Genomic DNA, 26,434 nt, shown 5'->3' on the forward strand with positions numbered 1-26,434 from the left:
CGTACGTCAGTCGTGCTTGTCATAACTATGTATGGAAATTCATAAAACCGTTCATAGCTAGACCGACCATACGCACGCGTATTTCCATACATATGACAAGCGCGACTGACGTACGCACTGATGGTCGGTGAAGCTCTGCAACCGGCCTAAAGCTTAGAATACATACACAAACTGACGTAGAAGCGGTATATGCTAACAAACTATCAGTTAAAGCCGTTCCGCGTTAGACAGAGATAGAATATACATTAAAAGCACTAGACGAAAAGAGTTAGCAACATAACCAAACTAATTAGCTGACTTCAAACGGAACGTGTTTTTACGCGTATGCCGCTTCTACCTCAGATTTGATATAATACTATAATATTATAATATCAACAACATATTATATTCTAGGACTTAAAGTTCTTGCTCGCGCGCCCTAGCGCAGTTTACATCGAGCGAGCGAGCATTTTAAGAACAACAAAAGAATGCTCTATGCCTGTTTACACTAAAATTTTGACAGTGGTGGTAGAATGAGCATTCGCTTGTCTCGTGTAAATCAACCGTTAATCTACTGATTTGTTAAATGTATGTTTCATTGATATACATGAGGGGTATATTAGGTAATACATATATATGTGTATCCATGGTATTGTCATTAAAAAAGCTAGTCAAATAAAAAAATAGTTACTTATGTGCTATTTTCAAATACATAATATGTGTGCAAATACTGATCAACCTTTAGGTCAGTTGCATGCAAATTGACAATAGATCAGATAAACGAGAAAAACTGGATTGTTATTTATAATTATAACTAAACAATAACAAAAAAAGAATACACTACACATTTCCATCCATTACGATCACAACTTAATAAAGCAAGTAATATTTATTCAAATTAAATGCATTGAGCTTAATAAGTCATCATAAAAATACTCTGAGCAACATATTCATGGTAAACATATTTAGCAACAAAGTTAAGTCAACATGTTGCGGAGTTGATAAGGCTTGTTGAAAAGTTCACGACAGCTATAAAGACCTGTTCAGATTAGAGCGGTATCCGCTGTGTATCTGCCGCGGGTAACCTGCACGCGATTAAATCTCTTAAATATGATATTATAGAGACTCTAATACCCACGGTGGTAGCGGATACTGCTGTAGTTTGAATAGGCCTTAACGCATAATTCACGCAACACCGTACCAGGGCAGCAAATGGAACAATATTCATCAACATTTTAACGCCTTGCCCGGTACGTGCTCCGTCCATGCGCGGCCGAGTCACGGTCAGGCATGAATCACTTCATACAAAATAATGAAATAATGTTTTACCCGGTCGCGACACAGAGTACCGTGAATCATCCTTAAAACAATTTTTTCTACAACCTTATTGATCAACTATTCATTAACAAATGTTTACCACAAATAAGAGGCTTTATCCATCATAATACCTACATTTAAACATACCCAGTGTCGCTTGTAGCACATCACGTCACCGTTCACTATAATATTATGAATGTGCACTAATCACAAACACTTGTCACTAATCATTATCACTTGATGGCTTTTTCACCTTGCTTAACCACTTTGTCGAGGTTCTCCTTCAAGGTCTTGAGCTGTAGCAGCACATTGTTGTCCATTAGTGAGTATGGAATGTAGGCTTGAGACTGTCGCAGATGCTGTGGTTGAAGCGACAGCACTGTGCCATCTTTCAACAGGATGTTGCAATTGGCTTTCTCGTCTGGTTTCATTCTGGAATTTTAGTGAAAATTTTAATTTAAATATTTGTTGCTTTCCGGTAAATAGTAAAACAATGTTATGTCGATTCAAAAGTGCTTGTAGAAGAAGTCCGATTTAATAAATAAATGTTTAAGTTGGGAGTTTTTTATTATTATGTATATTAGCTTACGCAAGTCAAATTAGCAGCAACCATTTTCTACTGTAGAAAGCCATTTAATAAAAGGCCTAGGCTATTCATAAAACGGCTGAGTTATCCTGCCTGCCTGCGTCATAAACAATATAATATACATTAAATAACTTACGTGTAACAAGTGGGCACCATAACCGGCGATCCCGACATGGAGACCACCATCTCACCCTGACGCGGCTGACGCAGCACGGTCAGCGGCGTGTGTGGTGTCACCTGTATTGTGAACAATTTGTTAATAAATTATTTATTTATACAAATATGTATTCAGCATTGTAAGTGCAGATTATAGATTGTGCATAGGGAAATTACAAAATCTATTCATTAAAAGGGAAGTTCTCGTTTACGTTCTTATAATTCAAGAACAGCTGAACGAATTTTAATTATGTTTGGTTCGTGGATTAAAAACGTTATTACTCTCACATTTGAAAAAAAAATCGGGCCAACAGTTTTATTACATGAAAAATATAGTTTAGTAAGCAATAAGGAATTTATACAGTTACTGATTAACCACGAGACTTCACTGTTCTTAACCGACTTAACATTAAACGATCCTTCTATTTTTCCCAAATCGTAGCCAATTTTGTATTTTTGACGTGACAACGTCTTATAATTCGATAGAGCCAGCTGCACGCACGAAAAAACATGACTCATGCGGCGTTACCTCGCTCTGAGGCGTTCCATTTAAGGCTTGAAGTGCAAGCGAGAGCGCGGAACGAGCGACAAAGAAGAACAATCGGACGTTGTCACGTTCAACTATCGTCAGTAAACCGACTTTACAGACAAGCAATTTTTTCTACCTACCTTCGGTGTGATAGCGGGATAGTTGACTAGCGCGTTCTTATTGTACGCGGGCGTCCTGTACACCGACTTGGAGCGGCGACGCGCGGCAGTACGCGGCGCCGGCTTTATGGCTGAACGGGCAGATGCGTCCGCGGAGCGCGAGCGGCGACCGGTTGTGCGGGTGGCGGAAGGGGGCGCTGGAGTGATTGATTGGTTGGTTGATTGATTGATTGGGAACCAATCAATCAATCGAGTATAGTTGATTGATTGTTTTGGTGAATTGGTTGTTTAGAAATCAATGTTATATAATTAATGAATTGGTTGGTATAGACTATAGACGGCACGTAACTTGACAACTTTTTGCGTAGTGGGGGAAGTTTTATGCGCATGTAAAAATGTTAATACTTCATGCGCAAACTATTTATTATAGACCACTAAATCAATTGCTAGATGGTAAACTGATAGGTTGGCGGATTTGACTTAACTAAAGCAAGGATACCAATAAAGCTGTTTATAAAATATCATGGGAATGATGAAATGATAAACAAACTATAATACATATTATAGATGGTGAATGATGAATCAACGACTCATTTTGTTAGTTATGATAAATATAAACAGAATAACCAATGTCTACAAAGAAGTATTACGAATTATACTTTGCTGTAGCCAAAGCTAAGACCAAAAACAAAGCTGAAAATAGAACAATCTGCTGAAACATTGATTATTCCATCTATATATTTAAGTTCTTCTTCGATTTACAGTAGCAACTAGATCGCATCAACTAAAAAAGCTCGTTTTTTTGTGACAAACGATCATAAGAATTAGATTTTCGATTTATGACTTATACTGAGTTATTACTAAGTACATATAATGCTTATAATGAGGTTGAACTTATAACTACTTTAAACACTTATCTCTGATTTCTAAAAAAATAAATGTAGTATATAGAATTTTGCTTTAATTTTGTTGAAGCACTATCTAGTTATTACTGTTGATCGACTAAAACAAACAAACAGACAAGCAAGCACACAACACAGAGCAAGTACTCACCCAAGTACGTTTTCTTAGCACCGCGCTCCCCAGAGCACTGAGACGAGTTCTCCGTGAGGTACCCTGATCCCAGAGAGCGTTAGTGGAAATTAATGAGATGCTGTTATATGTGCTATTACTTGGAGAATATAATATAGGAAGCGAGATAGTCATGATTTTATATATTTTTTTAATTAAGTTTAGAAAATTATCCAAAATATATCTTTGAGTAATAAATTGATCATGTTTTTTATTAATTTTCATTAAGACTGATGATGACTGACTGATGATGAATGATTACGTAATTATTATGTGCACACCAATCCTCCATAATTTATGCAATAATAAACTACAGTCTAATTAACAATAATAAAAAGTCACAATTTCGTGGGCTGATGTGGTGTTCAATAGCAATACTATTAAACACTAGCGGTCCGCCCCGGCTTCGCCCGTGGTACATATTTACTTTTTCTCTACATAAGAACCATCCTCGTACTTCAAGCAATATAATAAAAGAAGAATTATCGAAATCGGTCCACCCGTTCACGCGTGATGCCGTGACCAAGGAAAACGGGTTTCATCCTATTAATATTATAAAGGCGAAAGTTTGTATGGATGTTTGTTACTCTTTCACGTAAAAACTACTGAACCGATTACAATGAAATTTAGCACACATATAGAGGGTAACTTGGATTAACACATAGGATAGTTTTTATCCCGGAAATCCCACGGGAACGGGAACTATGCGGGTTTTCCTTTGAAAACGCGGGCGAAGCCGCGGGCGGAAATCTAGTTTTTATATATATAGATTTACTTTTATCTAGATTCTAGAAGAAGAATTTATATGTATGCAATTACGAACTATTAAGATATTTCTACTACTACTTCTACTTCTGAAATACTATATTATATTAGATAGGGAGCAATATGAATACAAAATATGTTAATTATACCAAAATCTATAAGCAGATTGTATCTATTCTACTCACTATATCCAACTACAATGATTATTTTTTTATTTTATTGATTAATAAATTTGTACATCAATTATTTAACCCTCAAATCAACATTCAATAGTGCAGAATCTGAAAATATTCTAGATATTACATGTAGCCTTCAATTCTGGTATTATATTCATATTTACCAGATACTTATTACTGATAAATCTGTGTAACATATAAATTTTTCAAGTTTTCAATTCCTAATTGACTGGTTACTTCTGGTGGCAGAATTTAATCATTATTTTCATAATAATTATTATCAATTTTATGTAATAGAACATTTCTTATTAGTAGTAAATTTAAATAACACAAAAGTAATGAGTTTATGAAAGATGATACTGAAAAGTGTACCAAGATGCCCCTTAGCATATGTGTATTGGCTAAAATGATCAAATGATGTGGTCATTAATCAGCCCTTTAGTCATGTTAAACATATTATGTTAAGCAACATATTTAAATCAACATGTTGAGTTTTAAATTTTAAAGAATAGAAAAACTTCGATTATGCAGTGAGATTCAAACAGTCTTCCAACAAATCCGCGTGTTCAAATCCCGCCTTGTGATTGAATTTTTTCTATTCGTTAAAGTTTTATATTTATAAAGCATTTGAATGCCATAAAACACTATAAACCAAATTCAGTATAAGTTGCTATAATGTTGCTTCAACAATGTGTTGATAAGGCCTATTGAAATATGTGAAACATGAAAACAAGGTTTCATAATGACCTTATGCTTCTATTCATAGTTAAGATTTCTTAGATGAAGCCCAAAATTCAGTTATACACCGGTCATAGTTTTTAAAATAAAAACTTAAATTATGAGACAAATAAAAGTAAATTAGGTATGTGCTTAATTTAAGAAATCTAAACTATAAAATGCAGTTCATAACAATACAAAGTGTAAATTATGCTGCTATTTATGTGAAACTTACCGTCATCATGTGATCCAGATCTGCAGGAGCTTCTCGTGTTGGACCGTCTTGTTGACGGCACTTCTTTGAGTTGCAACTCTGTTTTCTGTAATATTGATTGTGCAATTTTATTGCTATATTATGTTAATATACTCAAGTGGTAATTACACATAAATATAAACTTTTATATTTTTTAATAGAAGCTATTAGATTCCAAAAAGCTTTTCTACATTTATCATGCCACAAATATTGTATAAGTTGAATTATCAGACATTATTCACATATCTTACAACAGGAAGACACACAGATAATGTATCTCAATAACAATGCATTTAACTCGTGAATGGATAAAAACTGCTATTAATATTAAACTTACCAGCTGTCCCAACGTTTTCTGAAAGTTATTTGCACTTATTGAACCAAGGAGTATCTTGAATGCAATCTCAACATTGCGTATTTGCATCTGAGCTTCCGAGTCTATTTTGTTTTTTTGGTCAGCAACTGTAATAGCGGTAAATACCTTTAACCCCGTGGTCGTCAAACTGCGGCCCGCGGGCCGCTTGCGGCCCGCGGCCGTTATGGCTGGTTCACACTTTGATTAGTGCGAGTGCAGGTGATGAGTAGTACTACGTGTGGACAGCGACTGTTTAGTGCGAGTGTTTAGTAGGCTGTGTAGTAAAGTGAATAGAAGCGTGTTCTATTTTTTTGCGAGTGGACTGCGAGTAGCCACGTCCCGCGCGCCCTCCCTTCCCCCTCACTCGCAGCGTGCCTGCACTCGCACTAATCACCTGCACTCGCAGTCAATTGGACACTACTCGCACTACACACCTGCACTCGCACTAATCACCTGCACTCGCAGTCAATTGGACACTACTCGCACTACACACCTGCACTCGCACTAATCACCTGCACTCACACTAATCAAAGTGTGAACCAGCCATTAGTCGTGCGGCCCGCGACAGCAAATTATTTCAATAGTTAACTAGGTACGTCGGTCAATTTAGACTCTTTCTACCTTAAAGACTATTCTCTTTTGCAGCGGTGGGCCTCTACAGATTCTGTAGAGGCCGCTTCTGTAGTACAGAAGCGGTTATGTGTACTTTATTAGTTAAAACATTACAAATTTCTCTATGTTCAGACATCTGTCACCATTGTTTGTAATCACAGATGTGGCAGTTTTAGTTTTTTAAACAACATTTAACAAGACGTTATGCAAAAAGGTCTACATCTCTTCCGTTTTTTTTATTCTATTTTAACTACTATTGGACCTCATAAAAAGGGGCGATTCACAGATGTGGTCATCGGTGCAAGCGATTTTGTTTTAGAAACGAATCGTGTTCCCTGCCTCCCACTCCCCGCTCGCCGCGCTTACACTTCGCACTCGTTTCGGCCAGCCATTTCAATTGTTTTAACGCACAACAATAATAAATTAATAATAATTTGTTGTCCATTCATTGCTTGCTGCATCAAGAAACTTTGGCATGTAAAATTTCTAATGACAAATTGAAAGATGTGATGAATACGATTATAAACATTATTAATTTTATTCGCGCGCGCGAACTTAATCATCGAAAATTCAAAGACCTTCTTGAAGAATTACAATCTAATTATGGCGATGTTATCTTACATACGGCCGTCAGATGGTTAAGCAAAGGAAAAGTATTAGAACGGTTCTTTCATTTGAAACACGAAATAATATTTTTTTTACAACAAAGTGGTAAAGAATACCCTCAACTAGAGCAAAATGAATGGTGGACACTTGCGGCTTTTTTGACCGATATTACTAAGAAATTCAATAGTCTGAATTTAGATATGCAAGGACCTAACAAAATAATTGGACAAATGACAAATAAAGTGTTCGCATTTGAAGCTAAACTGCACTTATACATAAATGAGCTCGAAGCACGAGATTTTTCAAATTTTCCAACTGTTGCTGCTCTGCAGTCCGAAGTTTCTAATCCAGACAGTATTATCTATGAAGATATGATTACCTATTTGAAACAATATCTGTTAGAAATTCAAAATAGATTTTCTGATGTGAGAAAAATTAAGAACTGTTTTCTACTTGTAGAAAACCCATGGCACGTTGAAAACGAAGATATGATATTATTCTGCCAGTTTGGATTTTCTAAAACACAGTTAATGAATGAAATCATTGAACTAAAGCACGACACACAGCTCAAAGCTAATTTCATCGAACACCGTGAAAAGCAGGTATACATTGAATTTTGGAAAAATTTACCTAACAACTATAGATGTTTACAAGACTGCGCACAATTTGTTTTAACTATATTTTCTTCAACTTATCTCTGTGAGGCTTCATTTTCGAAAATGAGCTTCTTGAAAAACAAATACCGCAATCGTCTTTCTACTCATTTAGAAGACACGATGAGGATTGCATGTAGCCCCAAAGATGCCGATATACAAGAAATAATTAAAAAAATTCAACACCATAATTCTTAAATTATAAATACATATTATGTCCTATAAAAACATGTTATCATTATTTTCTTACTGCAATAAATATTTTAATATACGAGTACATATTTTTTTATTTTCTTAAAGTCGAAATAAATAACGAAATTAATCGAATATGTATTAGTAGGCAAACGCCCTTACTCTACGGCCCGGCGCTGATACCCACATTACCCTGTGTGGCCCTTGGCCAGAAAAGTGTGACGACGACTGCTTTAACCTAATGCAGGATGGGACTCATACAGTCAACAGCATCTATTTATAATTACAAAATTCAAGACTTTTACGATTTTAATATTGAATAGCGCATCTTTAACACAAAAACTGCTAGTATTAGATATAAATATTGATTTAGTTTTTGATCTAAGCTACTATTTGTTCATGATCTAAGATTTGTTCACATACTTACCTAATTTGTTGAACTTTTTCAATGTCTCATCATCTTCTGCTACTTTTTCCTGTTTTCGCCCAGGCCGCTTAGTTCTGGGCATTTTGTGTATAGAGCACTGATTCAGGTGCGAAGTAGAGTGATTAAAATGTTGTTATTTTATTTAAAATATTGTAACAAACGTGGAAGATACACTTGTGGGAAAAGTTCTAAACAAAACACAAGCAAACCGACATTTTTAAATCAGTCAATGTTACCAACTTTACATTTTTCCAGTTGCCACTTTTCTCTAACAAATAAATGTAGATGTTGATGTGTGTAATACTTACTTATTAAATCACATCATCTTTAAATAAATTAACATTTTAAAACTTTTATAATTTTTTTGAATATTACTTATTTTATTAAAAAGAAACACTAAACTGAACACTAAACAATTTGCGTTTCTAAACTTTCTGAACGCAACGTGAACGCAACTATCTCAGTATTCAATTGAACTCCTAAAATAAATTTGAGAATAAAAATATGAATAAAAGAAATTTATAAAGAGTCATGAAATATTAAAAAATAAGATTTACCTTTATAATTTATCAGATTATTTTAAAATAGTTCCAAGGTATTTTATTAAGTTCGTGTCGTGAGTCGTGACCGATTTCATGCTTTGTTATGAATTATGATGAATGAAGAATGGCGGACGTTGTCATTGTAGGATATTTATTCACATTTTTATTAATAAGTGCTTGTTATGGTGAGTTTAATCAATAATAGTACATTATTTATTCGTATAAAAGTGATCTGCAATCACAGTATTAATTGTATGTCATAATTTCAAGCGATAATGGCTAGGGAGACATGCATCCGCGTCGTCTGTACATTAATATTTTTTATTATTGTTTTCGTCGTACCACTATTATATTCTGGGTTTATTTACAAATTCTGAGCAGATACCTTGCATGAATTAATTCACGTTATATTTTAAAGTTGCTCTCATTGACCGATTTACAACATAAAGTCATTTTGTTTATTACTAAAGTAACTATGTACGTAATTAATTTTATTAAACAATTCATAAAATTTACATTGAATAACATTTACTATGATATCATAATTGTCGTAGGTATGCTTTTTACGATATCACTTTTGAAATGATTTATGTAACGAAGGTTTTAACCATTTCTAAATTTTGTTTTAGCTGGCCTTGCAGGTTTTGATAATTTGGAGAAAGATGGCCTTTTCCCAAGCACACAAACACAAGCCGACCACCTTATTCAAGATGATCCAATTGATAATAAGATGATGGTTCACCATCCAAGGTAAGTCTTTAGTCTATCAACATAATAATATTGTTTATAATCTCTACCTAAATTATTCAATTTGAAAAGGTTAAATCTAAATATAGATTTATGTATTAATTATTAGTTTAAATAACAGTATTTTGGGCTAGATACATAAGGTTATTTATTACTTATTATCTACTATATAAAAATAAGTCGGGTTTTCCTTCCTGACGCTATAACTCCAGAACGCACCAACCGATTTCCACGGTTTTGCATTCGTTGGAAAGGTCTTGGGCTCCGTGAGGTTTATAGCAAAGAAAAGGTGTCTCTGGTGGCGAAACGGAGTTCGCCCGGTTTGCTAGTTGTGAATAAAAACAAACTAAAAGATAAACAATAATAATTAGTAACATAATTTTTTTTGAGCACTAAAACAGTGTATTAATAGCATAACAAGCTCTTCCTTTCCAAATTAAACTTAAGGAGAATTAGCATGTTCTTGAAACATAAATTTATTTTTAATAGGCATGACGAAAGATTTTGAAATCCTCTTCCATAATGTGTGTATACGTTTACTATACAAGAAAAACCCTATATTTCGGTAATATACTTAAATTTAACGAAGATAAAAGCCATTTTTTCAAAAAATATTTATTAACTGTGCCAAAACAGCTCACAGGTGTCATGGCGTAGGCGTGACGTCAAAATTTGGTAAATACGTAATTATTTGTACGCATTGCGAAGAAAATTAAAAAAGTCTTTATTTAATATGTGTTATAGAAACGAATTTCAAAGTTTATGAGTGGTGTGCAGTATTGCAGTATGAATCCACATAAAAATAATGCTCAAAAATGTGTTAGTAATTATTTCAAGCGAGAAATAATAAGAAATGATTGTATAAAGTTGGTGCGGAGAACCCCGAACCACGTATTCGTGAATTCGCAATTGTATTTCTGTTCTGAGTCGATAAAGCATACGTGAAACAATAGAAAATAAATAAAAATGCGTATTCTCAACATATTCATAACAACAAAACACATCTGACGCGAGTTGTTTACTTAAGCGTGACGTCACGCGTGTTTTAGTCAAAATTTCTAACTGCAGAATTTCAATGTTTTATTTTATTGATAATCTCATTAATCTTAATGGTTTAAGATTTCTAAGTCACTATATTGAATTTATTTATTGTACATTTTCCCTTAAAAACACTAATACGATCATTTATGGATACTGTCGTCATGCCTATTGCACATAACAAATAATGTTGTATTGTTAAAATGAATTAATTTGTTTTTTTGCTGCTCAGGAGAAGAAAGTTTCAGAAGAGGTGAGTATGGTTTGCAGTGAGTAGATAGTTATGAATAATTAAAGTATAGTAGTATCATAAAAAGTTATATGTAGTGATAAAAAATTGTAGTAGTTACTGCAGCCACCACAATATCTATCTATATATATAAAACTCAAAGGTGACTGATATAGTGATCTATCAACGCACAGCCCAAACCACTGGACGTATCGGGCTGAAATTTGGCATGCATGTAGATGTTAGGACGTAGGCATCCGCTAAGAAAGGTTTTCCCGAAATTCTTGCGGGAACGGGGAAAAACGGGGATGCACGTACAGAGTCGTGGGCGGAAGCTAGTTTGTATGATAATTTGGCTGAAGAAAAAATCGATAAGCAGAGTTCTGTGTGCGTTTTTATGACAAAAGAGTTTTGATACACTTTAAAATATTTGTTATTCAAAATAAGGCACCATCTTAACACTAAACAGGCCAATTGGCAGATCCTTAACACTAAAGTGTTAGCAGTGTTCAAATAATTATGAAAATTAGTGTAATTGGTCTCTGGTGCTTCAATTTGCTTTAAAAGTTAGAATGGTCAAACCATTTGAGCTAGACTGTTATTTTATATCGACAATATCACTCATATACGAACTATTTAGTAGCGACATGTAGCAAGATGTGTGTTAGGTTTTGATATGTTCGGTTTTTTAAATATAGTTTTTGGTTCTTGTCTGTCGATCAAGCGTTTTATTTTATTAGAGGTTATGGGCCCAGATTTTTTAGTTGAAAATGACGACGAATTATCTTGTTAGTGTGCCTAAATTGAAAGGACGTGAAAACTACAGCGAATGGGCTTTTGCGGCTGAGAATTTTCTGGTGCTGGAGGGATTGTCTGATTGCATCAAGTCGGAGACTGTACCAGCAGAAATAGGAGCAGCAGGTGACGCGAAAACCAGAGCTAAGCTGATCATGACAATAGATTCGTCGCTTTATGTGCATATAAAAAGTGTACAAACGACACATGAGCTGTGGAAGAAATTGAAGAACCTATTTGATGACTCAGGATTCACGAGAAGAATCAGTTTGCTGAGGAGTTTGATTTCAATACGACTCGAAAATAGTGCTTCAATGACTTCGTACGTGACACAAATCATTGAAACAAGCCAAAAATTAAGCGGTACGGGCTTTAATATCAATGATGAGTGGGTCGCATCGCTTTTGTTAGCGGGATTAACAGAAAAATATTCCCCTATGATAATGGCGATTGAGCATTGCGGCATACCATTGACATCAGACGCCATTAAAACAAAATTATTGGATATGGAAGAAAGTGGAAATGGCAAAGACAGTAGCGCTTCCAATTCCAGTGGAGCATTTGCGAGTTATAAGATGAAACGGAATGTTGGTAACACTGAACAGATGTCAAACTTGTCAAAGTCAAAACCAAAAGTCATTAGATGCTACAAATGTAAACAAACAGGACATTATCGCAATCAGTGTACATTTTCGGACAAAAATGCGTCGAACACAAATAAAAATGAACGCACAAGAAGTAACGCGTTTAGCGCCGTGTTCCTGAATGGTGAATTTTGTAAAAGTGACTGGTATATTGACTCCGGGGCGAGTGTTCATCTAACCGCGAACGAAGAATGGTTGTCAAATGTGTCGCGAGATGTTATGATCAAAGAAATTGTCGTGGCAAATAAAGATAAAATACCAGTAGTATGTACTGGAGATGTGCAGATTACGACAAAGACGCATGCCTGTGAATACGATATTACAGTGGAAGATGTATTATGCGTGCCGAAGTTGACTACAAATCTGTTGTCTGTTAGTCAACTTATATCAAAAGGAAACAAAGTTTCATTCAACAATAATGGATGTCAGATTTTCAACCAAGCAGGAGTATTAGTGGCTACAGCGAGTCTGTTGAATGGTGTGTATAAACTAAACATGCCTGAGTGTTGTTCATCGGCTGCAGTGATGGTGTCCAGTGAAGTTTGGCATCGACGTCTAGGTCATGTCAAGATGGAGACAGAGAGTGATCTGAAGGTACAGGAAAATTGTTCAGATGAAGTGAATATGGTTCCAGTGGAGGAAAAAGACTTGACACCTCAGGAAGATTCACTTGAACAATCAGAGAGCTCGAACACAGATGACAGCAGTGAACTATATGTACCTTGTGAAGAAGACACATTAGATAGCTCTGAGACTGGTACAACAGACAGTGAAGACTCCATTATATTGAACAATGTCAACATAATATCTGGTCCCCGGCGTAGGCAGCAGCCAGACAGATATGGATTTGCAAGTGCTTGTATAAAAGATGACAACATGTTCATGGATGAGATATCCTTGCAGGAAGCTTTGAATGGTTACAAAAGGTCAAAAATAGAACCATGTATGTATACAAAGAATATTAATAATTGTAAGACCATTGTGACAGTCTATGTCGACGATTTCTTTATATTTTCCAATGATATAATTGAAACTAATAACTTGAAACAGATTTTATCTAATAATTTCAGCATTAAGGACTTAGGTGAAGCTAAATTATGTCTTGGAATGAATGTAACCTTCAATAAAGATAAAGGATATGTAACTTTGAGTCAGGAAGCTTATATTGATCAACTTTTAAGCAGATTTAATTTAAGTGATTGTAAGACTGTTGATACTCCGATGGAGGTCAAATTAAATGTAAATAAAGGTCCAGTAGGGGCAAATAGTCATGTGCCCTATCAACAATTAATTGGTAGTTTGATGTACTTGTCAGTCTTAACTAGGCCAGATATTAGTTACTCTATAAGTTTTTTAAGTCAGTTTAATAATTGTCACACAAAAGAGCATTGGGAATATGCAAAAAGAGTATTAAGGTATTTAAAACGAACTAAATGTTATGGAATAAAATATTGTAAAGAAGGTAATTCAGAAATAACAGGCTATGTAGATGCTGATTGGGCTTCTAACTCTGAAGATAGGAGATCATATACTGGAATGTGTTTTTTGTTATCTGATGGTGTAATATCATGGGAGTGTAGAAAACAGAAATGTGTAGCCCTCTCTAGCACTGAATCAGAGTATATTGGTCTATCTGAAGCATGTAGAGAAGCATTATATCTTAAGGAATTACAATATGAAATAACCAATAAGATGTACACTATTTGCATATTTAATGATAACCAAGGTGCGCAGAAGCTGTGTGCAAATCCAGCATTTCATAAACGTACAAAGCATATCGATATTAAATATCATTTTTGTTGTGATCTAGTAAGAGATAAAATTGTTAAGGTGCTGTATTTGCCAACAGCTGATATGCCAGCTGATATTCTTACTAAAAGTTTATGTTCAGCAAAACATTATAAATTTATGTTGCTTCTTGGCATAGTTTGTATAGAATAATTTTGTATATGATTGTTTAGTGAATATTGTGATAAGTAGGGGTGTTATTTTATATCGACAATATCACTCATATACGAACTATTTAGTAGCGACATGTAGCAAGATGTGTGTTAGGTTTTGATATGTTCGGTTTTTTAAATATAGTTTTTGGTTCTTGTCTGTCGATCAAGCGTTTTATTTTATTAGATAGACAATACTTTGATTAGTTGTGTAGTTAGTTTTTAGTAACACATACTAGTTTTCTGTAGCTTTGACTGATCATTATTGATCATGTATTTTCACAAATTGCTGTTCATTGCCACCATCAACAATTAATAAAAATAAGATGAGTGTGATTAAGGGAATGTGAAATACAGTAGAGGATTTGGATGTAAACTCTATGGAATTTTAATATTGATAAATGTATTCATACATTATTTTAATAGTTTGATTATGCAAGTATTAAGGGGAGGCTCCCTAAATTATATGTGAATTTGCATTAATATTCTGAAACAGTCACACATACAATCAAAATGGAACTTTAGTATATGATTTATTGGGTCTTTTTCTTTCCATGTACAAGACAGTTACGTAATTGTAACATTTTCGCTCGATTCATTTTTTATTCAAAAATTATGCCTTTTTAAGGATTATTACACTTTTTTTAAGATTTACTTGGACTTTATGTCTAAAATAAATGTTATCAGTAAGAAAATGTAGTTTACTATCCAATCCGAAGATATTTTTTCTCTAGATCAATTATTACTTTAGTTATAAACGAAATAAGAATTGAGACTTACGAGATTTAGTTTCGAGCACGAACGCGATCAAAGAGCGCACGCGATATTCAACTTTATTACGGCTGTGTTAGCGTCTAGCACCGTAGCAGTCTCTTAGTGCCAGAAATTATGTTAGGGAGCCTCCTCTTAATCATCTCACTTGATGTCATAATGCAACATCTTTGAATTTAATTATTAAACATTTTGTCATTCAATTTTGAATAAAAATTGTAAGAAGGAAAGTTCTATTTGTATGTTACAATCACAAATAACATGGAAAGTTTGAATTCGTCATCTACCCTCAATGCAAATATTTTAACTTAATTAAATTATAGTTTTTCAAGACACAGACAGACTATCCACTACCTTACTATTTAATAAAATTACATAAATATAAGTAAATCATAAAAAAATCAATTCTCAGGTACAAATGTCACCAATGTGAATCGCCAGAGTGTGACAATGAATCGCAAACATGTGACCTAGCGCTATACTGCTTCAAGTCAACCGTGCGCACCTCTGACGGGGAGCTGCGGTATTCCAGGGGGTGCTTCCAGAGGGTTGATCACTATCAGTTCACATGCCATAGCAATCAGCCGTCGTCTGGGTGAGTTTTTGTTTTGTTAGTTTAGTTTTTGATTATTAATGACCATTTTCACTGACTAATTTTATTGAAATTGCAATGAATTGATTGAAAGTGTGTAATAAATATTACAGTGTAAATACATGCAGTAATAAGTAATTTCATGCAGTCTGCATGAAAAAGTAAAATGTTAAAAGTCGCTCACAGTTGCAGCTCGTATGTGCACTATAGTTTTTTTGCTAGCTATTCTCTCTAGAAACTGCTCGCTGAACTGGTGGTAAATATTGAATATTTTTAACAATTCAAAAGCGCTTCTTAAAGTAGTCTAGTTGAATAAGTGTTTGTGTTTGTCTATTTCAGCGCTGCTTTTGTGCAGCATTTTGCGGAGACTGTATCTGTTTGCCTAATTTTAAGATAAATTGTATAAGGTATTTAGGCAATAAATTACTTTTCTTTCTTTTTCTTTCTATTTGGAATTCACAAGTATTCGTGTATACAGCGTCCGCAAGCGGCACGCGGGCCAGCTGAACGTGACCTGCTGCGCGGGCGACATGTGCAACAGCGGCGCGTTCCCCGCGCTGGCGGCGGGCGCGCGCGGGGCGGCGGGCGGCGCCGGCGCGCTGTGGGCGGGCGGGCTCGCCGCCGCGCTGCTGCTGGCCGCGCTGGCCGCGCTGGCCGTGCTGCTGCTGCGCCGCACGCACAGGTGCCGAGATATTGACGGGACAACGTCTAAAGCCTTGTATCCACTTGAGCATGCTCAGTCGAATGAGCGGCTCATTTGGCCGAGCCGCTCAAGTGGAGACGCCTGAGAATGCTCGGGCCGGGCGTGCTCAGGCGTCTCGGCTAAATGAGCCGCTCATTCGCCTGAGCATGCTCAAGTAGATACAAGGCTTTATAATTCGATAGCCGGCTGCACGCACGAAAAAACATGACTCATGCGGCGTTACCTCGCTCTGAGGCGTTCCATGTAGGCTTGAAGTGCAAGCGAGAGCGCGGAACGAGCGACAAAGAAGCACAATAGGCCGTTGTCACGTTCAACTATCGTCAGTAAACCGACTTTAGACAACCAATTTTTTTTTATACTAGCTGCGCCCCGCGGTTTCACCCGCGTAGCTCCGCTCCTGTTGGTCTTAGCGTGATGATATATAGCCTATAGCCTTCCTCGATAAATGGGCTATCTAACACAGAAATAATTATTCAAATCGGACCGGTAGTTCCTGAATCCTGAGATTAGCGCGTTCAAACAAGCAAACAAACTCCTCAGCTTTACAACAGGAGCAGAGCCACGTGGACGAAACCACGGCGCGCAGCTAGTTTAAAATAAAAAAATACAAAATTCTAGTGCTCTGAAGGATTGGGATCGTTGCTAACGTGCTTCTTATTGTCAAATTTCAATAAAAAAGCGTCTGTGCTGAGCACACGTGTTAGAAGTGAAACTTCTTTGGCAATATTCAGAGTACCGAAAAGTTGTCGCCTTCCTTTATGACATGACCTTTCCTTTATTTCATAAAGGAAGCTTCCCACGAAACGAAATTTGCTCTAAATGCGCTTAAAGACGTTTCTCTTCACATACTCAGTTATTACAATTTGAAATCAACACCTTTCATGCTCAAATCTGTTAAATTTGTATTATAATTACAATTATTATGTTCAAAAAATTAATGAATATTATGTAATTTGTCATTACAGATTGCGGGTACTTCAAGCAGCTCAGAAATTGGGCATGGATTCAAATTATTTCACAAATAATTTGTACAGTCCACCAGTAGCGAGTGCTTTCTATGAAGGTAATGTACTCATTAAAATATGTAGTTTGAAATTATAATTACGCTTGACATTATGTCGGACACATTTTTGTAAACAGTCATTATAGGAATGGTTTGTAATTAAGACGATGGCATACCATAAAGAACTAGGCCCAAAATCGCCTACAAAGATCATGTTATAAATATGACAAAACATTAATTGTAATTAACACCTTATTTCGTTGTAATAATGTTCAAAGTCGCTCATTAGAAAACTCTGCCAACACTATACGCGTAGGCAGAGTTTTGCTTCGGACAATTTTTCAGCGAGATTGTGTATCTAGCTGTGTATTGTATCATGTTTTGTATTATACTGTACTCTCTGCACTTTTTAAGCTATTGCATAGCTTCTATCGCGGGCCTTGAGCACGGGGACCGAATCGAGAAATTCCGTAACGAAAAAACATCACGCTCCCCACTCCGACGGGCTCGGAGGTGTGGCTTGAAGGCATGCTATGCAGCTTTACCGCGGCAGTCCCCGAGTGCCACACGTCTTTTCTTATTTTTTTTAAAGTGAATCTTTTATTACATCATCTCAAACTTTTTGGTCTGTGTAGCGCATGTCGCGTGACGGTCGGCTGCCGAGTAGGTATAAAGCAGTGTTCGGAAAGTTTCACTTTTACCGTGGTTTCATAAAACCACACAACATTTCTTGTTATTAATTAATAATAAATAAAATTTCCAGGCATAGACGGTTCCCAAAACGCAGTCCGAGCTACAGCAGCCGGAGACTCCACACTCCGGGAATACCTTGAAACGTCCATGAGCAGCGGCTCGGGCTCCGGTCTGCCGCTCATGGTGCAACGGACCCTGGCCAAACAGGTCACGTTGATTGAGAGGATCGGAAAGGTTTGTTGGTTTTGTTGGAATTTGTTTATCAAATTGGATACATTTTTTTTGAAGTGAAACTTCTTTATGGGGGTTGGACAAAAATTTAGTGTAACATTTTTGCGTTACGCCGTACGCGTGACATTTTTGCGTTACGCCATACTCGTGACATTTTTAAGGTCATAAAGAAGTTTCACTTCTTACGTGTGTATTCTAGTACACGCATACATTTTTTTTAATTAGGAAATATGTATTAGCATGTTTGGATGGATTTGTTACTTAAATTTAAAACATTTTTTACCTTATTAATTATTATACCTCTCGTTTACTAGGGCAGTGTCTTGTCAACTTTTTATTCTACTTAATAGTTGTAACATCCAGTTAGCGGACTGTATAACAAAAAAACACACTGTTGTTAACTTTTCTCCCATGTTTTCTAAATTTTCAATATGCCTATTAGCATTCCATTAGTTAATTTTATTTCTATGCTAAAACGAGAAAAGAATATAGCTTTTATGACTAAATGATTGTGCTTATCTATTCTTCTATTCTAATATTATAAAGCTGAAGAGTTTTTTTGTTCGAACGCGCTAATCTCAAGAACTACTGGTCTGATTTGAAAAATTCTTTTGGTGTTGGATAGCTCATTTATCGAGGAAGGCTATAGGCTGTATATCATCACGCTAAGACCAACAGAAGCGGCGCCACGCGGGTGAAACCGCGGAGCGCAGCGAGTTATCTGTAAAATAAAACAAACATTCGTAATATTGATTTCAATGATAATGTTGATGATAATCTTTAAAACTGTTTTACAGTTTGGCAGAGTACTAAGTTATTATGTATCTGTTTGTTTTGTACTGAAATGAAAAACAAATAAAATAAATAAAATGTATCTTTTAAGGGTCGCTACGGTGAAGTATGGCGAGGCGCGTGGTGCGCTGACAGTGTGGCCGTGAAGATATTCTTCTCTCGGGACGAAGCGAGTTGGCGGCGAGAGACCGAAGTATACAGCACTGTGCTACTGCGACACGAGAACATACTCGCGTACGTGGGCAGCGATATGACCAGCCGGAACAGTTGCACACAGGTGGGTCTGCGATTTATTTATTTACTAGCTGCTCCGCGCGGTTTCACCCCCGTGGCTCCACTCCTGTTGGTCGTAGTGTGATGATATATAGCCTATAACTTTCCTCGATAAATGGGCTATCTAACACCGAAAGAATTTTTCAAATCGGACCAGTAGTTCCCGAGATTAGCGCGTTCAAACAAACAAACTCTTCAGCTTTATAATATTAGTATAGATTTAATTATTTATTACACATACAAAAGAAGATAGAGACACATAAAGTACATAAGAGGAAAATAATGTGTACAAACAGTGGTGGTGGAAAGAATTGCGATCAATATCCGTGAACAATATTCAAGGAAGAATTGCAACTAATATCCGCGCCCTGTTATTAATACGGCTTGACGGCATAAAGTGGGGATTTATTAAGTAAAAAGCCGACAAAACTACCCTCCATTATATAATACCTATATATACATTATACATATATCATCGCATATCGTGGGTATATAGATGCAAGAAGAGATATGGGTGCAGTGGTGCAGCCGTGAGAGCCGCTACGTTTTGATCTAAGTCCTAAGAGATTCTTATTAAAGAAGAACATTTCAAAACGAGTTTTAAATTTTAATCGCACACAGATATTAAACTATATCAAACTATATTAAAATTAAAAAATTGTGACGAAAAACTATCTGATAAATTTTAAACAGATATTTTTTTGATATGTAATGCTTAAAAAATCACTAATTTCAACCCTCTCTTTCAGTTATGGCTGATCACGCATTTCCATCCACTCGGTTCACTCTACGAGCATTTGGCTCGAACTACCCTCACGAGGCATCAAATGATGGTTATCTGTCTGTCCATTGTGAATGGATTATTGCATCTGCACACTGATATACATGGGACACAGGTAATTGTTTTAAAATAAATGTAGCATTTATCATGTATTTATTTACTCTTTGTTATAACTAAACAGTCTTAGGTATTCAAGTATATAAAAAAACAGCAAGAAACAGTTTAGTGTATTGTAATTTGTTATAATTCGCTTTTACCCCATCCCCTTCTACTTAGTAGTGAAACATTTAATATATGAAACATATAATTCTATGCTCAAAAATTGTCTGAAGCAAAACTCTGCCTACGTGTCTATTAGGCAGAGTTATCTAATCGACGATTGATTGTTTATTGAGCAAAAGAAGACGAACATAAGAAATTATAACTTACTAGCTTTTCACCCGCAGCTTCACCCGCGCAGTCATAGAAAAGCCCGCATAGTTCCCGTTCCCGTGGGATTTCTGGGATAAAACCTATCCTATTTCCCAGGGTAAAAAGTAGCCTATGTCCTTTCTCGGGTATCAAAATATCTCTATACCAAATTTCATCCAAAAATTGGTTCAGTAGTTAAGGCGTGCCGCGTGATTGAGTAACAGACAGACAGACAGAGTTACTTTCGCATTTATAATATATGTATGGATACTACTACTATTTCTAAGTGTCCTTTACTAAAATATATAATACATTACAAATTATTTATCCATTGTTCCAGGGAAAACCAGCAATAGCGCACCGCGATATAAAATCCAAGAACATCCTAATGAAAGTGAACGGTGAATGTTGTATAGCGGACCTAGGGTTGGCTGTCACAAGGCAACATGTAGCGGAGGGGCTTATACATAACCCCAGACAGGGCACAAAGAGATACATGAGCCCGGAGATGTTGGACCAGAGGTACGTGAAATTGAAGAAAAAATGTGTGCATGTACTAGTGTACACACGTAAGAAGTGAAACTTCTTTATGACCTTATTTTTCAAAAAAAAAAAAAGACGGGTTGCACTGGGGGAGTGCCGGCAGAAGTGAAAACTTGATTATTAACGTTGAGCATGTTTGATATGGCCATCCGTCTTACGCTTTTTCGATCGGGTCAAGTGTCCTGACGCGAGTTTAAGATTTTATACCCAACGCCGCTAAAGAAGTTTTCACTTCAATAATTTACTAATATTACTAATAATTACTATATGCAACTTTACATAAATACGTCGAATCAGGCGTGGTAGGGATAAGAAAAAGATGGCATTAACGGAAAAACGTTCCATTCAGTAACGGAAAAATGTCACGCGTAACGAAAAAATGTTACACTAAATTTTTTTCCAACCCCGATAAAGAAGTTTCACTTCAATAATATGATTTTTTCTATGTGTATTTAGTAATATGTACTGCACGTTTTGGTTTGGTGTTGAGTAATAAATTGTTAGTCGTAAACCAATTCGTCTCGTTTTGGTATCGTTAAAAAATAAAGTTTGACACAAATTCGATAAAGCAAATTATTATTGTAGATTGAAATTAAAAACGGACCTAGAATATATCCTTGTAGGACACCTGTTTTTATAAGTGTATCAGGTGAGTTCTAGCCTTTGAATTAAATGCGTTTGGAATTGGTTAGTTAAGTAAAAAGCTTCCAGACCTTCAGCAATATTCTTGATTCCATGAAAATTAGGTTTTCTAAAAAACGTTTTGTGTTCGACAGAATCGAAAGCTTTAGAAAAATCACAACATCACACCTTTTGCTTTGGTTTTGTAAGATTTATATAAATTCCATAAGGGTGTTGTGATATTACACACAATAAACCTTTTAATTATATTACAAGTATATCTATTTACCGAAAAGTAAAATAAATATTGCTGTCCATTACCTTTTTTCGAGTTGTGATGTAGCAAGATCTGGACATGACTTTAGATGTTTAGTCGTATCAATGGCTATATTTCAGAAGAAATCTTATATCAGAATCTTTGTTATGAATATAACTTTTCAATTTTTCTTAAAACTGTAAAATTTTCAGTTTAAAATTTCTATCCGCAAATCCCTACTAATATTATAAATGTCTGTCTGTCTGTCTGTCTGTTACGCTTTCCCGTTTATACCTCTCAACCGATTTTGATGAAATTTGGCATAGACAATCTTTAGACCCTGAGAAAGAACATAGGCTACCTTTTATCGAAACACCACGCGGGCGAAGCCGCGGGTGGAAGCTAGTGTTACCATATATGATATCTTAAAATTTATTTCGCAGCATGAACATGTCGTGCTTCGAATCGTACCGCAAGTGCGACATCTACGCGCTCGGGCTCGTGCTGTGGGAGGTGGCGTGCCGTGCGAACCCCGCGCGCGAGCCCCTACCGCCGTACCACGAGCTGGCCCCGCACGACCCCAGCTTCGAGCTGATGCGCAAGGTCGTGTGCGTGGACGGCGCCCGGCCCCAGCCGCCCCGACAGGCGCACCCGGTGAGTGTAGCCCCCAGCGAGCTGGCCCCGCACGGCCCAGCTTCGAGCTGGCCCCGCACGGCCCAGCTTCGAGTGTGCAGCAGCAGCAGCATCGTCATTGTCATTATGATTATAATAATAATAACGCTGCACCAGCACTATAACAAATATAAATATTAGCTGCACCACCACTATAACAAATACCAACATTATCTGTACTGTGCACACCACTATAACAAATATGACTAACTTTACCTACACTATCATGGTTGTCACTATCATCAGCATAATCAATATAATAACAATCATGTGGAAAATCTTTTAAAATAACTCACGTGGAAACTTACCATAAGTTTTATCATCGTCGCTATTTGTCATTAAAACCTGTTCATAGTTAGGAGACAAATATGCTCATAGCCTGATCTTCTAGGCTTTAAATTCCCATTACAATCTTCGATTAGTAGACTGATGATTCAAATTTACCCAGTACTTGTCTAGATTTGCTCTACCAATAAAACAATTTTAAATTATTAGTAAAAATAATATATTTTTTTTCAGACGATGGTCGGCCTAGCGAATCTAATGCGGGAATGTTGGCACCAAAACCCATCGGTCCGACTGCCGGCGCTCAGGATAAAAAAGACTCTGTTGAAATTAGCAGCTAATGATAATTCCATCAGGTTGAATGAAGATAATGAAGTCTCTGTATAGATTACTAGCTGCGCTCCGCGGTTTCACCCGCGTGACTCCGCTCCTGTTGGTCTTAGCGTGATGATATATAGCCTATAGCCTTCCTCAATGAATGGGCTATCTAACACCGAAAGCATTTTTCAAATCGGACCAGTAGTTCCTGAGATTAGCGCGTTCAAACAAACAAACTCTTCAGCTTTATAATATTAGTATAGATATAAAAATAATTACTCGGAAGAACTGTTTTTAGACATATGTGTAAGTATACAAGATAATATTGACCGAGAGACAAATAGGAGCCAAAAAGAAAAGAAAAACTTATTCAAAAAGCACAGCCAAGTTTAAATATGAATTTTCAAGATTGCGATTTGCGTAATAATACCCAGTAAAAGTTATGCTTAATAGCCAGGTACAAACTACATCGATCTTGCTAATTTGGTGAAAAATCTTAGCAGAACAAATTTTGCTAATTTACAACATGTAAAAAATGAAGTTTCATGTTTTTCGGCGCAGCAGTTTTCAATTTGTGTCGATCAGACAGTACTTTTAAGTACAGTTTTTAGACAGTCCAAAAGACTTGAGAATTTATGGAATTAGAAATAACAATAACATGCCTTGGAGTAATCACGAATGATAAAGAAAATTTAAAATTACTTCTAGTAATTCTTTTGACACTATAGTTATATACTTTATGTAAATTAAATATCTTAATAATATAAAATACTAGCGGTCCGCCCCGGCTTCGCCCGTGGTACATATGAAAAATAGATGTTGGCCGATTCTCAGACTTACCCGATATGCACAGAAAATTTCATGAGAATCGGTCCACCCGTTTCGGAGGAGTATGCAGACTAACATTGTGACACGAGAATTTTATATATAAGATGTAATTTTAGACAGAAATAGTTCTTCTATGAAATTTTTCTAACTACCCTACATTCGTAATAGCTCCAACGCACTTTAAAACTATAAATAGTGTAAAAAGCCATATTTAACAAGTGTGGAATATCGTCAAGTGTTTGAGGCTTGCGCAAACTTGCCGCTCATGCAAGCCGTCAAGCCACATTGTAAATATATTTAGTATAGTTTAACTGCTATTTTTTTACATTTTGGTATATTATACCTATTTTTTTTTTCATCTCAGAAAATGCCACATCGATTTTTTTTTATTACTTCAAAATTTACGGTTTAACATTTTTCAACAAATACCTCTTTTTTTTGTTTTTTTATCTTTAATGTGTTTGCAGCTATAACTTATAATGTACAATAAAAAAATATGTCATAAATGTTTCATAGAAAGTACAAAACTGCATCTTTTTTTTTCGTTTTTTGCAAAATTTTTGTCAAAAAAGATTTTGAGAACTCATTTCTAAGAAAATTTTTCGAATATAACAAAATGAACAAATATATGTATATTTACGAGGTACGGTTAATAATCTCATAAATAAAATAATATTATAAATAAATAAATAAGTAAAAATATTAAAATAGATATAAATATGGAAGTGCCGATTAGTATTGTTAATTAATATAAGTGTAAATATTTTAGTTTGTAATATTTTTTTGTTTTTGCATTTTTAAAGTACTGAATTTATTTCATGTAAATTGTTATAGTTTTTGTTAACTTTTACAAGTAAATTCTTATATTTTAAAGGCCCGTTTGATAAAAAAGACAATATAATCGAAAAAGTAGGTTTGATCCCAGTTTCGGAATTAATTTTCGTTATTAAAGTGAAACTTTTATTACATCGTCTCAAACTTTTTGGTCTGTGTAGCGCATGTCGCGTGACGGTCGGCTGCCGAGTAGGTATAAAGCAGTGTTCGGAACCGTTCGAACAGTTTCACTTTTACCGTGGTTTCATAAAACCACACAACATTTTTATATTAATTATACTATACTAAGGTATTAACAAACTTTTTACATTTTTTTAAATTATCTGCCTTTATTTTAGATAATAAAATATTTTGACAGTTCATTTTATTTGTATAAAAAAACAACAGGTGCCTTATATTTTTTCGACAAACAAAAAATTTTAATGTATATTGTAAATAATATATTGAAACGGGCCTACAAATTAACGTATAATATTAAGTTTTGCTAAAATTAATTTAGGTGCTAACTAATAAATGACAGTGCCCTTATTTTGAAATAGTTCGCATGTGACTTATAAAATTTTAATGAATCTCAGCAACTTTAGAATAAAAAAAGAAAAAATAATAGTAACAGTCGTTATGCGTGTACTGTCAATTTGACAGTTAAATTTAAAAGTTTTCATTGTCTATTATTTTTTTACAGATATTTTTTGTCATTTACGGTATTTCTTATTCTAAAGTTGCAATATAAAAACACTCGTTAAATTAGCACTGCGTAATGTTAGTTTTATATAAAAATTGTTGAAAATTATACGTACCTTATAAAATGCATTTAGAAGATATCGTAATATTGTATCATATTTTCAATAAAGGTATATTCTTATACATTGGGGGATGGGGAAGGGGTTACATAAAATCTCACGACATCTCACCAGGGCCAGGGGGAGGAAAATTGAAAAAAAAAACACCTCACGTAATTTATGGACGCCCTCACGTAATATAAGGAATAAAATAATTTTTGTTGGCTTTATCATTGAAATCCTAGGTTTTCCTTATGTTTTGCCATAAATTTATTGAAATGGCGGCAGCCATTTTGTATTGCCATAAACAATATATTTGTTATCTGTGGTGTAAAGTGACAGTGACATTAACTTTATGTAATTTGTGTTCACGTGTAAATAATATTAATTTAGTTGTAAGTTTTGCGGCAGATTAAGAAATAAAATATTTGTCTATTATTTCGTTTTTTTTTTCTTATCTTCCTATATCCTATTTCTTTATTTAAAGTCATGCAAATGGTATGCAAAATTTGTGATTCTCTTTTTGTTAATTTAAGAGTTAATTTCGTCTATGAAAATGCTTTTATCAGATAGAGTATATACTATCCATGGACGTATAAA

General features: G+C 35.3%; 2 protein-coding genes across 4 annotated transcripts; one reads left to right on the forward strand and one right to left on the reverse strand.

The window, feature by feature from the left end:
* Positions 1-39: 39 nt before the first annotated feature.
* LOC149477523 (uncharacterized) lies at positions 40-8,722 on the reverse strand. Of its 3 annotated transcripts, none has more exons than XM_089710930.1 (7): positions 6,645-6,713; positions 6,006-6,130; positions 5,651-5,735; positions 3,740-3,802; positions 2,708-2,883; positions 2,019-2,119; positions 40-1,728 (listed from the first exon to the last, which is right to left on the reverse strand). In XM_089710930.1, the coding sequence occupies exons 2-7, from the start codon at positions 6,090-6,092 to the stop codon at positions 1,530-1,532; spliced, it is 711 nt and encodes a 236-aa protein (XP_089567056.1). In that variant the 5' UTR covers positions 6,093-6,130; positions 6,645-6,713; the 3' UTR covers positions 40-1,529. The 3 variants fall into 3 exon arrangements, with proteins under 3 accessions (XP_089567056.1, XP_089567055.1, XP_089567054.1); XM_089710928.1 differs by lacking the exon at positions 6,645-6,713 and adding an exon at positions 8,514-8,722 and having other exon boundaries at positions 41-1,728; XM_089710929.1 differs by lacking the exons at positions 3,740-3,802; positions 6,645-6,713 and adding an exon at positions 8,514-8,722.
* Positions 8,723-8,973: 251 nt separating this feature from the next.
* Positions 8,974-24,158, forward strand: sax (type I BMP receptor saxophone). Its single transcript, XM_089710921.1, has 11 exons — positions 8,974-9,240; positions 9,685-9,805; positions 15,632-15,814; positions 16,290-16,493; positions 17,480-17,577; positions 18,281-18,444; positions 19,325-19,510; positions 20,256-20,402; positions 21,039-21,220; positions 22,562-22,772; positions 23,310-24,158. The coding sequence occupies exons 1-11, from the start codon at positions 9,180-9,182 to the stop codon at positions 23,460-23,462; spliced, it is 1,710 nt and encodes a 569-aa protein (XP_089567047.1). The 5' UTR covers positions 8,974-9,179; the 3' UTR covers positions 23,463-24,158.
* Positions 24,159-26,434: the final 2,276 nt, after the last annotated feature.

Source organism: Colias philodice, chromosome 25, assembly GCF_061535455.1.
Source record: "Colias philodice isolate Cphi_HAF_F1 chromosome 25, ilColPhil1 Martin Lab GWU primary, whole genome shotgun sequence".
NCBI classification, from domain to species: Eukaryota; Metazoa; Arthropoda; class Insecta; order Lepidoptera; family Pieridae; genus Colias; species Colias philodice.